The 13,849-nt window shown below is 37.8% G+C and overlaps 1 protein-coding gene across 1 annotated transcript in view; it reads left to right on the plus strand.

Annotated features, from left to right (window-relative positions):
* Positions 1-13,413, plus strand: part of XPO4 (exportin 4) — a 77,575-nt gene extending 64,162 nt beyond the window's left edge. The window contains exons 17-23 of the mRNA XM_027469007.3: positions 349-642; positions 1,574-1,754; positions 3,336-3,454; positions 4,394-4,524; positions 5,294-5,411; positions 6,671-6,763; positions 7,830-13,413. Of these exons, the coding sequence (XP_027324808.1) occupies positions 349-642; positions 1,574-1,754; positions 3,336-3,454; positions 4,394-4,524; positions 5,294-5,411; positions 6,671-6,763; positions 7,830-8,027 (1,134 nt within the window). The 3' untranslated portion in view covers positions 8,028-13,413. The remainder of the gene's footprint in view (positions 1-348; positions 643-1,573; positions 1,755-3,335; positions 3,455-4,393; positions 4,525-5,293; positions 5,412-6,670; positions 6,764-7,829) is intronic.
* The last annotated feature ends 436 nt before the right edge of the window (positions 13,414-13,849 follow it).

Here is a 13,849-nt window from a genome sequence, read left to right on the forward strand (position 1 = left end):
CTGACCTTTCGTTGCTAATGCTGACCCTGGAAAAGAATCAAATAATGTGACTCAGAGAAAGTCCTTGTTATTTGTTTAAACAGTACAAAATAATATTAAATATTTATGGAGGTGCTCATTTTGCAACCAACCTGCAGGTGATGGTGGATGATGAGAATCACTAATTATCACTTCAGTTTATGTTAATGTGACAGAAAATAACGTAATTGTGCCATTGCAAACTGGAATTGATGCTTCTTGTACTGTTGTGCTAAAAACAACTCGTGCTTGCTAAATTACTTAAACCTCAAATTTCATTCTTGTAATAATATACTTATCTTACTGTGACTTTTCAAAAAAAAAATTAAGGTTCTTCAGCCACTTCAGCAGCGATTCCTGAATGTGATAAACCAAGAAAACTTTCAGCAGATCTGCCAAGAGGAGGAAGTGAAACAGGAGATCACTGCTACGTTGGAAGCACTCTGTGGCATTGCTGAGGCTACCCAGATTGATAATGTAGCAATTCTCTTTAATTTCCTAATGGACTTCCTTAATAATTGCATTGGATTAATGGAAGTATACAAAAACACACCAGAGACTGTTAATCTCATAATAGAAGTCTTTGTTGAAGTTGCACATAAACAAATTTGCTATCTTGGAGAGGTAAATACAACCAAGAGGGGAAGGAGGAGAAGTGTGTGTATGTGTGTGCGCGCATGTGTTGTACAAAATAGCAGAGAGATTTTTGTATTCTATACAGAAAGAAACTCTGTATGCTTACATCACTATTCTGTCTATATAGAAATAAATGCTAGCTGGTCACATCTGCTAGAGGAATTCCTTTGTTTAAAAACATACACTCCCAAAGATTAAAAGCAGGATGTCTAGACTGTTCTTTTAGCAATAAACTTGACCATAATTCATCACCAGCCTTACCGTGAAGGGGTGGCAAGAGTACAGACCATGTTGAATGCTTATTTAACCGTACCAAACTTCTCTGAAGGTTTGTCTATCAGAATTGCAGCACTGTTTTATGTGACAAATGCATACCACAGAGATGCTGCTTTGGTCCTAAACAGTGCATAATGGTTACCAAGAAATTATCGGGTAAAATGAGTTGATGCAGGCTGCTTACATTTTTGCATTGTTGGCTAATTTTACTTTTGCATCCAGAAGCAATGGCTTTTACATCTAGGAGAAGCCTACTTCAATATGTGTATGCACAGAGGGTATTATGGCTCCAAATTTTGATAGCAAAAGCAAGTCCCTTTGGGATCTTGTTGATAATTTTAATCTAGTTTGTGAGACCAGTGGGATGTGTCAGCCTGGCCCAAGCCACTCAAAAAAGAGTTAAGATTGAGGAATTGGTGAAAGTAATGTTATGTTTGTCAGTAGCACGTAAATATATGGCTGTAGGTGTTCTCAGTATTGAAGATAGCTGTTTCCTTAATGATTCTGGGTGCGGTTGTTACAAAAATGGATAGTATAACTGCAATGAAAATCTTCAGGTATCATCAACCACATAGCACCATCTTAAAACAAAGGGTGTCACTTCTAACATAAAATTTTCTTGTTATCTGACACTGTTTTCTAGGCCAAAGCCATGAACTTGTATGAGGCCTGCCTAACTCTGCTCCAGGTGTATTCCAAGAATAATCTAGGTCGGCAACGGATAGATGTTACAGCAGAAGAAGATCAGTACCAGGATCTTCTCCTTATAATGGAGCTTCTCACTAATCTTCTATCAAAAGAATTCATAGATTTCAGTGATACAGGTATGGAGGAATTGGTAACTGACGAGCCATAATTTGTATTCTAAAACAGTTTAAAAAAAAAAAAAATCAGAAAAAAACCATCATAGGGCATGAGTTCAGTTTAGGTAAATTGGAAACTTGAGTTTAGGCTTTATCAGGATATGGAAATTATTTATTGTGCAAGTAGCAAAGGAAGAACGTTTCATAGTATGGCACATCTTCCAGTATTCAGAAATAATTATTGTTCTTATAAAATAAATAGGGCATGTTGACAACAGCAACTTAAAAAATGAATGCTGCAAGTCAGAACATGAATTAGCAGAAACTACAGAGAAGTCAGATTAGCAAATTACTGCAAGAGCAGATGGGTTGTCTTTGTAGTACAAGATCCTAACTGTGTGAAATGCTGAGCTCATGAAAATTCTATCAAGTTTGAGGCTTTTCTGTATTCTTCATTCACAGAATATGTGTTATGCTATGTAGGTATGGGTTGGGTTTTTTATTTTATTTTTATTTTTTCCCAGCCTGTTGCTTTCTTCTGTATCTTTGCCACTTCATATTCAGGACTAATGCAATTTTATCTGCCGCCTCTAGCTTAACTGTGTTGTATTGCTTTTGAAAAAGTTAAAACACATTTGCATGATTTATTTCTTACCATGTCCTGTTCAGTTTGCGCCGAAAACTTGCTCAGCAACAAACTGAATCTGCCTACATGATTTTGATCTTTTTCACTGCTGTTCTAAGGCACCAGGGTTTTGAAGGAGAGGGAACTTTGTGCTCTGAAATTCACTGCATCTGTCTCATTTTTCTGTTGTGTATGTACAACACAAAAATACAGAACCAAAATAAGACTTTGTCCATCGAGTGGGCATCTCAATGCCATCTAACACATTCTCTTGGTCAGACTTTGGTTGTTAGAAGCATCAAAAATGCTGTTTAAAAAAAAAAAAAAAAAAAAAGTGAAACTAAGGACTGTGAATACTACCTAAACATAATACCCAGATATCAAATGTATTGAAACTTCTCTGGTCACTGTTATTAACTTAATGGAAGAATTGTAAAAGTAAGGTCATTGCTAGTCGCTGGGACATACAGGTCTGAACAGGAACTGGAGAAACTTGGCAAGTTCTAAATTGCAGGTTTTTATTTACTAAATTCCTCCACTTATTTCTGTTTATAAAATTCATGTAAGTATGTACTATAATGTATACTATATAGAAATTTACAGAAAATATAGAAATGCTATAATTTGCTCACTGTCTATTTGTGCAAGCATGAGGCAGATACCACTAGAAACAAGTGTAAGAGAGCTTCCTTCCATTCTGTAATGGAAGGGAGCTCTCAAAGTATCTGAAGTGTTCTGGTTAGTATGCCATCTGGTACATGTGATTATGAAATGCTTAGTCCTAATGAATATAAATATAGAGTGATGTGGCAGTCTCTACTCACTTAAGTTTCTATTTTAATACAGTGCCTCATGTTTTCGTTTGGGAAGAGTGTGATAGTCCTATAATGAAAAATGTCTTAATCAAAGAAATGTGACTCTTCAATATATTTGATCCTCTTCTTATAAAAAATATTTTTTTTTTACCTTTTCTACAGATGAAGTATTTAGAGGACATGAACCTGGACAAGCCACAAATAGATCTGTATCGGCAGCAGATGTTGTCTTATATGGGGTTAATCTAGTTCTGCCTCTAATGTCCCAGGATCTGCTGAAGGTAAGTATATTTTCACATGTAACTGCTCAGATATGAAAGGTTTATAGTAATGAATTCCCGGAAATGGGTTCTAAATTGCACTTCACCTCCATGAGTTAGATTTTCTAGGCTTTTAAAAAAGTAAATAGCTTCTCTAGTTATAGATACCATTAGAAAATAAGTATTTTAACCTGTGGAAATGCATGTTTGAAAGTCCTAAACAAATATTTTTTCCCTCTAAAAGCAAGTCTGTGCAGGTTAACAATTAGCCAACCCTGAAACGTGGCCTGTGGAATCCTTTTTGTGATAGTGTCAGAAATGTGACAGGAAGCATCAGGAGTGATATTAGTCAAAACAAAACAAAATCTGGGAGCAAATTGCAACTCTAATTATTTTTGCGATGCTTTCATGTCATAGACAGCAGGTTGCCAGTAGGGCAGTAAAATCTGAAACAACCAAATGGCAGCATTTCATTGGGTTACACTGTGCTAATATTTACTTTGAATCAGGGGAACAATTCTGAAGGGTACCTCAGTTGTCCCCTCTTAATAGGCTTTGGTTCTCACCTGGTAGCACCCACTGAGCATGGGAGCTACATCCATTTTAGATGAAACCAAGTCAGGATGTGCCCTAGGAGCACCCCTCTTGTACTCCAAATGCTAATGAGGCTTTTATGCTACGGGACTAGACTTGCTCATGTGTGAAGTAAAACTCCATGATTTTGTATGGAGTAGATACTGGACACCTGCCATCAATTTAAACATTTCTGCTTTAGTGGTCTGCTTTTATTGCACCATGCTTTTTGCTGCTATAGCTGTAGCCACCAGTGACTGAGGTTGTTGCCTAGAATTTTCTGTTCTTCTTCAGTGGAAAGCATCAGATCTATCTCTTTGTACAGGTGGAAATAACATCAGGATAGAGCTATGTGGTTCTAAAATGACCTTGTTTTTCTTTTGACAGTTTCCATCCCTGTGTAATCAATATTACAAATTAATCACTTTCATCTGTGAGATATTCCCTGAGAAAATTCCACAACTTCCAGAGGACCTCTTTAAGAGCCTGATGTACTCACTGGAGTTAGGAATGTCATCGTATCCTTTACAGAGTTTTGCGAGTATTTAAAAATCTTAGTTTCTTTTATAAAGAAATGTTAAGGCTTGATTCTTTTTCTTTGTGTTTTTTCCTTCCCTATCAATCTCTGTATCTATAGGTACATGTCCATAATCAACTCTTCCTCTCTGTTCTTTGCCAGCTGAGAGTTTCACTGTAGTGTCTATCGAGATTCCAGTGCTAGCTGAATTTCCTCTGACTTGTTGCTTGAATGCAGTGTTTAAGTGGTTTGGCGTGTAAGTTTTTTCTGGCACCCATTCCTGCCTCCTCCATTACTTCACTTCAGAGTGTGTAACTTCATAAGCCTTCAGCTGGTATCCCAAAGCCATTCCTGAATTAGTTTCTCAGCTGGTAATACAAAACACTGCTGCTGTTCTATTGGGCTGGCTCCAGAGCATTTCCTGTCACGTTGCCAATGGGCTCTCCCTCTTCTAACGGGAGTACCATTTTCACTAATCTGTGGCACGTGTCAGAAACAGATGAGCTTGACCATAAGGGCCTCTTTCTGAAAATGTTATGTCAGAGAGGGTTATGTTACTTTAGGGTATGTAGCTAATAAAAGAAAGCAACAAAGTTGGTGTTCTTTTCCCGCTTTATTTTATTTTTTTAAATTTATTTTATTAACAGCTTTATAGTGAAGTAACATCTTGAAATATAGAAGCATTTAAAGTATTTTGTAGTGATGCCGTTGGGAAGTTTTGCCACAATTTCATTGAAATCTGACATTGATTCTTTAATGCCTGTTACCAGAATGAGTTCTGAGGTTTGCCAGCTCTGTCTGGAGGCTGTAACACCATTAGCAGAACAGTGTGCAAAAGCACAAGAAACAGATTCAGCTCTCTTTCTAGCAACACGGCACTTTCTTAAGGTAAGACAACTGTGTTCTGGGTTATGTTTTGTTTTGTTTTTGCATACAGGTGGTGTCAAGAGACCAAATAGTGATAATATCTGATTAGATTAATGAGCGTCACGCACAAAGAAACAACCTCTTACCTAAAGAACTGGCACTGGAAGAAGAACATGGAGGATCAGAGACATTGGACTATATTGCAAAGAACAGAGGTGTAGAGGAGAAAATGACTTTTCACCATTCAACAAAAGATCTGAGCACCTCAGAATGCAATTTATTTTTATTTATGCCCTGTACTTGAGTTCTAGAAAGACTCTGACAGTTTCACCACTTAAATTTACTGTGAAAGCTGTCAAATAAAAAGCTGCCAAATGAAAGTCTAGGTAGAATACTAAAACAAGAGGCAGAAGAGCGAGCATAATTGGGTATACTATGAAGAAAGGAAAATGCTGCCATTTATTCAATTTATCCAATAAATTATGCTTTTTTTTCTTAATCCAGTGTCATATTTGTCAGTTTCCTTTAAGAACCATCCCCTCTGTCTCATTAAATTTCCAATTAATCTGATAGTAGCCAGTTTCTTGCTAATTGCTAATGAGGAAAAAAAGGTAATTGGAGAACTTGTATACTTGTCTCTCCTGATTGCAGTAAATACTTCAGTTTTGCTTAAGACATATTTTCTTACTGAACTGACATTCAGACTTTTGGGGACTTCTCATTAAGAGCTCACATCAGTGAAGCTAAGAGAATAAGAAACACCTTAAATAATTTTATTTGTCTCTTTCTTTCTTCTAGGTTAACATAGTCTTCTGCCTTTTACTCAAATTTTCACTATTTTAGTGAAGTTTTAAAATCATTCTTATTTTCTTTTCCCTGTTTGACTTTCTGTGAGCTGTAGGAAATTCCAAAACTTGAGGAACAAATTCCTGGTTTTACTGGAAGAGCAGAGGCTTTTTTTCATTCTTTCTCTGAGTTATTTGCAGCTTTTGTTGAAAAATACAAGAGAGGTATGAAGACCACATATAAATCAACAATAGGTTTCAGTACTTTGAGGCATGAATTAGTGCCAGTAAGCCAAAGCTCAACTTCTAAAATAATTTAATTTACAATTACCAATGCCTAAATTTAGAAAAGAAAGAAGCAAACAAAAATCTTGGATGTTTGTGAATACACATTCTTTATTATTGGAAGTGAAGATATGAGGTTCAACAGCAGGTGTTTATAAAGCAGGAAGTTAAGTTTACACTTCTGAAACAGCTTTTGGTTTGTGATTTCAGATGGTCTTTGATATGCTGGTACTTCAGAAGCACAATACAGAAATGACAACTGCAGCAGGTGAAGCGTTCTACACATTAGTGTGCTTGCATCAGGTATGACATTTAAACATTTAAGAACACTGAACATTACTCACTTTTTGATGGAGAATGGTTAATTACTGTGCGTTTGCCAAATTGTAGAATCATTCAGGTTGGAAGGGACCCTCAGGAGATCTGTAGTCCAACTTCTTGCTCAAAGTGGGGTCAGTGCTGAATTCAGATTGGGTTGCTCAGGGATTTTCCCAGCTGTGTCTTCAAAACCTCCAAAATGATCATAGAATCACAGAATCACAAAGGTTGGACAAGCCCTCCAAGATCATCTAGTCCAACCATCCCCCTACCACCAATGTCACCCACCAAACCATGTCCCTAAGTACCACGTCCAACCGTTCCTTGAACACCCCCAAGGATGGTGACAGATTCTCATCCCCTGCTGCTCCAGCCTCCATAGTCTCTGTTAAGTATCCTTTAGGAGCTGTGTGTAGCTACGTGTTCCCTGCAGCAGTGGAGGAGCCTGTTACTCTGAACAGCGATCATTTTACTGTTCTCAAAACCCTCAACCAATCTTTTACTCTCTTTCTAGTTGCTTAACATGTTTCTTTGTCTTCTATTGCTGTCTGAGTAAGCGTAAGTGGGAAACTCTTAGAAAGGAATCTAAGCCACCTGTCCTAAGGAAGGGAAGGGAATCTAGAAAAAGGAAAACTGGGAGGAAAGGGTTGATACGGCACACTGAACATGGGGCAGGAAGGAAGAGAAGTGCCATTTATGTGAATGAGCATATGCTAAAAGGCAGAAAAGACTTTGAAGGGGATGCTTAAGGTTTTCTTACTCTACGCTTCAGAGGACTGTGGCCAAGCTCAGAAGATTTCTTTTAGACTTAAGACCTGGTCTAGTTGAAAGACTTTTATCTATTTTGGAGAAGGTGAAAGGCTGCAAGTCCGTAGTTGCTTCTAGTGTGCTAGTTGGTGAAACTGGATAATAGGTGGAGAGGTACTGAGAGTTTTCTGTCACAGATTTTAATTCTGGATCTTGTCCTGATGAGAGAAGCTGTATATATTGTGCTTTTTTTGCTTTTTTTTTTTTTTTTTTAAAGTTAATAGGTCTTGTGTTTATTTAACAGGCTGAATATTCAGAGCTAGTTGAAACATTGCTATCAACTCAGCAAGATCCGGTAATTTACCAGCGATTAGCAGATGCCTTCAACAAGCTTACTGCAAGCAGCACTCCTCCTACACTGGACCGTAAGCAGAAGATGGCCTTCTTAAAGAGTTTAGAAGAATTTATGGCAAATGTTGGTGGACTTCTCTGTGTAAAATAAACAACAAAACTCTATGCCTAATTTAGACCCTTTCTGCAAAATGCACTGAGAAATGCTGAATGCTGACTAAATCTTGTACCTGTCTCTGGGTTCTTTGCAGCCATCTCAGATTCTAGAGAGCCTGGAAGTTAGAACATAACACAGTGGAATAGGAGAGGTCAACTTTGAATCAGCTTCTGCTATTATGTGTTAGCTGCAATCTGTCATCCTTGTGTGTGGGAGAGAATGAACAGAAAATTTGAATTGAAATTTTTTCCATATATGTGCAAACAGATATGGGCACAATGAAAAATAAATTCAGTGCCTTTTCCCCCCCCTGGTTTAAAATGAGTGGCCAGATAAACGTGCAGATTTTTTTTCTACCCAGTCTCATGTTAAGAGTTTTATGCAGATGCATAAAAAGTTCTGAACAGTTTCGCTGATTTTAAGCTTTATTTTTTCCTCTCTAAAGTTTGAGTTTTGTGTTCCAATGGGGAAGAAATTAACCAAATGGTATTTTAACTCGTGTTTAGTTTTGTTTTTCTATATCAACCTGACATTGCATGTTTTTGTAATGCAGGTTTTTACATTACGTTCTGCTGCCTAAAGTTCAGAAGAAAGAAGGTGTATATTTTTGTTCCCCTAGAAACGAACTTTAGGAACTGTAGCCATTTCATTGCCTTAATTTAAAAGAGAAAAAAGAAGTTCATATACTTAAGAAATTTAAGGCAAGTTTTGACTCGTCAGCGTTGGTTTAGGATGTTGGCATTAAGCTGCTGTGTGCCTGTTGCAGCCCTTCCTGTTGACACGTGTCATTTTGGAATCGAGCGTCGAACGCAAGGTTCATGTGTAGTTTTACTTTCAGTATCTGTTTTGAATCATATCCAGGTTGCACGCAACTGCAATGTATTTCTACACTGAACTGTTTGCTTAAGCAATAACAACTCAAAAGGTGTAAATTCCTGACTTGCAATCATTTTAAAGTTGGGGCATTAGCTAAAACAATTATGCCAGAACAGGGGCATCAAACCCTTTCACTCAAGGGCCACGCTTACTTGACTACAATTGAGAAAGGTAACTGGGATGTGTAGTGCTATGGGGGAGGTTGTTTTTTTTTTGCTGAATCTAGCTCCACTTCTGCAGAGCCATCCCCGCTGCTCTGCTCTTGCTCATCCTTTTTATATCAGCACTTTAGCTATTACAACAGCAGAGAACAGTGCCCTGAGTATAGTGGACCAACAAGGGAGAGTAGCACACGAACACAAAAGCAAGGCCTATTTCATCTCCCGTCGTGCACCAGAGGGAACTGAAGCAAACGCAAATGTTGCATGTCTACTAAAACATCTGTTGTGGAAATACATGGAGGCAGAAGTTGGCCCTTTTGTTGAAGAACTCTGTTAGATTATGCTGTTGAATGTTTCCCATGTGTTTTTTAAAGTTATATAAAATGTACAGTATACACCTTTACGTGGCTCTGTATAGCATCATTTTTGCAACTCTGTGCCATTCTGCAGCTGTTCATCTCAGAATTAGTCACAATAGCCAGAATTTTAAAAAGACAGATCTGTAATACTGTGCTATAAGTGACCTAAGTTTTTTTTATTTCTCAGTTAAACCCATACCTCTCTGAAGCATGGATCCACAAGGCTAAAAAAGCCACCTCTTCATTATACTTCTCTCTTAATTTATGTGAATGAGCAGATTTACACATTAAAAAGTGACTACAAAACTTGTTAGGTAATGTACCTTCCCAACTAGTATTTTATTTCTAAGGTAATTTGCATCGTTTTTTAGAACAGGAGTATTGCACTGTTTTTTTAATTTTTTTTTTTTCTTGAATCTCTAGTGCATTTCTTCAAAACATCTCTTGCCTGTGCACTTGCAGAAATTATAACGGTCCCAGCAGATCGATCTCTTTTAACATGTGTAGATCTTTGCTATTTTTCCAAAACTGCTTCTGGAGTTTCTCTGGGCTCGTACATTACATTGGGCAGCAGTTGTGAAACTTTCGTTTGTTTTGTTGTTTGTGTTGTTGTTTTTAAATGAAGGGCACTAAAGCCTGGGAACAGAAGTGGCTGTAAGAGCTGCTGGTTTGTCATGATGTAGACTGTATCTAGCCCAGAGTCTTCAAAGAGATCATGGCAAATACCTTCAACTTCTTTGGATCTGACTGAATAACTTGTAAGTCCAGTCATCACTTCCTCTACTGCTAGCTCTGCCACTATCACTTTTTTCATCCTAAAGCTGGCTCAATATTTTAAATATTTATGAACTTTAAAATTTTGAAATTCTCTTGAGGATTGTAACTGGTAAGTGGGAGTACAAATTGAGGTGGTATTCAGAACCAAGCAATGTGCATACCCATTACTCCTCTAATCAGGCCTATTGCAGTGTACCAAGCACTGACACACTGCATGTTTTGTCCATCAAAACTTGTTAAAGTGTGAATGTTACTTTCAAAGACAAGTTTTGAAGATTGTTTAAAACTTCCTTTTGCCCTTCAATTTAAAATCAATGCTATTTTAACGGGAAACTGTCCTAGTAGGGGGTTTGTGTAATTTTTCTGCTTAATGCTGTGCTAAACAACACTCTTTCTTGGTTTTAATTCCTTTCTTCTGTTCTTGTGTGTTCAACGTGGATCTTTCCTTGCCATTTTACGTTTCTTTCACAGCAAATACAAAGATGTCTCTTGCATTGGTGACATCCAAGAAATTGTTGAAAAGATTCCTGGGAATAAGTTCTCCTAATTCATACTCGTGCTGGCTAGGTGGCTGCTTCTACCTAATGTTTTGGTTTATATATCCCTTCCAAATCCAAAACAAACAAAAACTCCCCAAAACAAATCTCTGTTGATCTTCTGCATGTTCAGTTGCTGTAAATCTAGATGGAAAAGCTCATTCAAGTCCACAGGAAAGGCACAGACCATTTTCAGTAGACCCCGAGAGCTGACTTCAAATAACTGTTCTGAAATGTTGGTAGCATCACTGCATTGATTTTTCCATTCACTGTGCAAAGTGAATAATGGTTTCAAAAAGGCACCTGTTTCTTGAAAGGAAAGAAAAAGCAATTTGAACAGAATTATAAATGCTGCATGATGGAATTGTAACAAATATTATTTATCTAGCCACAACGTTCTTTTTGCTAAAGCAAATCATTGTTCCAGTGTTTTCATTCTGACAGTAGAAAGCAAGTAGCTTCTTTCCCATTTCTCCAGCCCCTTCCCCCACCATAAGAACTGTTTCCAATGCTGGTGTAATAATTTTCTGTTGTTCAGCCTTTAAATTTTGTTGCTGGCTAGCATGACCATTCAGTTGGTTCATGAAATTCAAGACTTCGAAAGCACAGATACACGTGGGCAGGGAGAAGTGGACTGCATTAACCTTCCACTTTCACGTGCGTTATGCCTTAACTACCTTCGCTGAGTTATCACATGGATCTGCCACATCTTAGTGCCCAGAAGTTTGCGTTTCACTGTTCAGTGTTAAAGGGCTCACTGTTTTCCTCAGGAACGAGAAACTTGTTTTCTCAGCATGTCCAAATCCTGCAAGTTGAAAGAGAGGGGTTTGAATCGCAGTCACCTCGTGGTTAGTGCGTAGCACTTGCTAAAGCCCCAGTGTTTACTTGGGTAGATCCCTTCGTATTTAAGCCATGTAGTTCTAGAAAATAAGCTTGCTCAGAACAGTCAGTTGTCCATTTAAAATGTAATCCTTTAGGAGGTGATGTAAATTCTAATTTGTGACCTGTAAAAACTATTCAGAGACACAAGTGCAGCATTTCTTTTATAAAACACTTCAAGTAATTTCAGTTGAATAATTACATAAGAAGGGGTGTTCTTTATGGAAGTAGCTTGATGAATATAAGCGCAGGAAGTAGGAGCCAGGCTCCTCTAATTTTGTATCAGTTTTTCCACGGGGTCCTCCGTGGTCCTTGGCAAGTCGCTGAATCCATGTCTTTGTAAAAATAGTGATGATACTTACCTACCTCACAGGGATGTTGTGAGGATTAGCTTATGCCTATAAAATGCATTGAGGATCTGAAATGCTCTGTAAATATTAAATATTTTACTGTTAGTTTTGTGAGGTGTAAGATTTACTGTGATGAAAACAGAAGATTGATAATTATAAAATGGGAGAGGCAGCAGCAGGCCGGTATTCCACGAGACTGGGAATTACGGCGGTGCAGAAATGTTCGCTGTGTGCTGCAGCTGCTTCAGTTACAGCCAGTTCAAGTGGTGGTTTCTTCTTCAATGAGATGTGATTCCCCACCATGGTGCCTCAGTTGTGGTCTAAATAGAAAGAGGACAGGTGTTAGGTATTCAGGCTTCGGTGCCTCTACTTGTGACAAGTGCTGCTTGTGGTGGTAGGTTTTTTGTTTTCTTTTTTTGCCTTTTTTTCTTTTCTTTTAGGCTTTTCTGCAATGAACAAACACCTCTCATTTCTCCCATGCCTCTGCTAGTCACTCAAGTTCTGCTCAATACAACTAAAGCCTAGTGGCATCAATTGAGATATAAAGAGCCGGCCCCCCCAAAAACCTTTACATTTGTTTTTAGTCCTCCTTGTGGTAAATGAGATTAATGCTTCCTAGCACTAATCATGAAGCAAACTCTGTGATTTGATCTAGAGCCTTAAGCTCTCACCTGTCTTAAAAATAAATGTAGAGGAAAAAAAAAAATGAGATTTATTGGTGCCCTAGGAACTGAGAAACAAGGTGTTTCTGGCCTTCTGTTCTCCTCAGTGAGTTAAAGCAGGTTCTGCTTTTCTGTTTCTTCCCTTTCCCTGTCCTGCCTTCCATGCCCTTCTAAGCCATTCTTATAAAACATTGGGAAAACCCTTCCCACCTCAAATGAAAGATACCACCCATGCCATTATTTTCCTGTCTATTACAGCTTGATACTTGAAATTGATTTTAAGAAGCAAACAGACTTTCTAATAGCATTCCTCAGCACACTTCAGTCTCCCCTTGAGCTACCCTAGATTTTATAAGTAGGAAAAATAAGATTATCCTCCTTTCTTTGTTCCCTTTGTGCAAAATGAGGAACCTCCATGCAGTGAACATGCAGCTTTAAGGCAATAAATGCTAGTACTGCTGTCAGTCAAACGTGTAAATATTTTAAATGTATAATTCAGTACTATGTTGAGTTTATATATTAAAAAAAAAAAAGAAAAAAAAGCAGGGATTGAAGTGCTAGTTAATTTCAAGTATTGTTTTACCTGTACAGTTGAAGATATGAAGTTGCATAGAAATATTTCACAGTTTATTGCAATAAAACTTGGGAAGTGGCTCTGTAATCAAGCCTTATCACAACTGAATTTTCAATTTTGAAATGAACACTTTCTGTATTTTTAAGATCCATAAGCAGGAGGAGGATAAAATTGTTTTCCACTAAAGACTTTTATTTTGGTTTGGCCATGTGTGATTTGTGTGTATTCTTGTTTATATTTTTCTAAAATCCCACCTGTGATGAGTCCCTGAAATAGCATTTGTTACGCCTCCTCATGGTGGGAACAAACCCAGGAACGCTATGAAGACTCAGGCTAATGATTATGCTCTCTGGATGTGTGAATTAATAGTAATTTGATTTAAGTTGATGGGGTGACTTTAGATTTATATCAGCATTTAAGGCACGAGTTTGCCCATCAACAGAAAAAACGTGATCAGGTGCGTGACAGGAGAATCTCACGCGGGAGCACCAGAGTGAGCTACCAGAAATGGCTGTGAATATATAAGCAAATTCCTCTCATTTCCATCCCCCAAAAAATAAAAACTAAATCTGATGGTGACTTTTCAGGTCACTGTTATTGGGTGTTTGTGCCCCCAGAAACAACAGTGATCTTGATACTGGT

This window comes from Anas platyrhynchos, chromosome 1, assembly GCF_047663525.1.
Source record: "Anas platyrhynchos isolate ZD024472 breed Pekin duck chromosome 1, IASCAAS_PekinDuck_T2T, whole genome shotgun sequence".
NCBI classification, from domain to species: domain Eukaryota; kingdom Metazoa; phylum Chordata; class Aves; order Anseriformes; family Anatidae; genus Anas; species Anas platyrhynchos.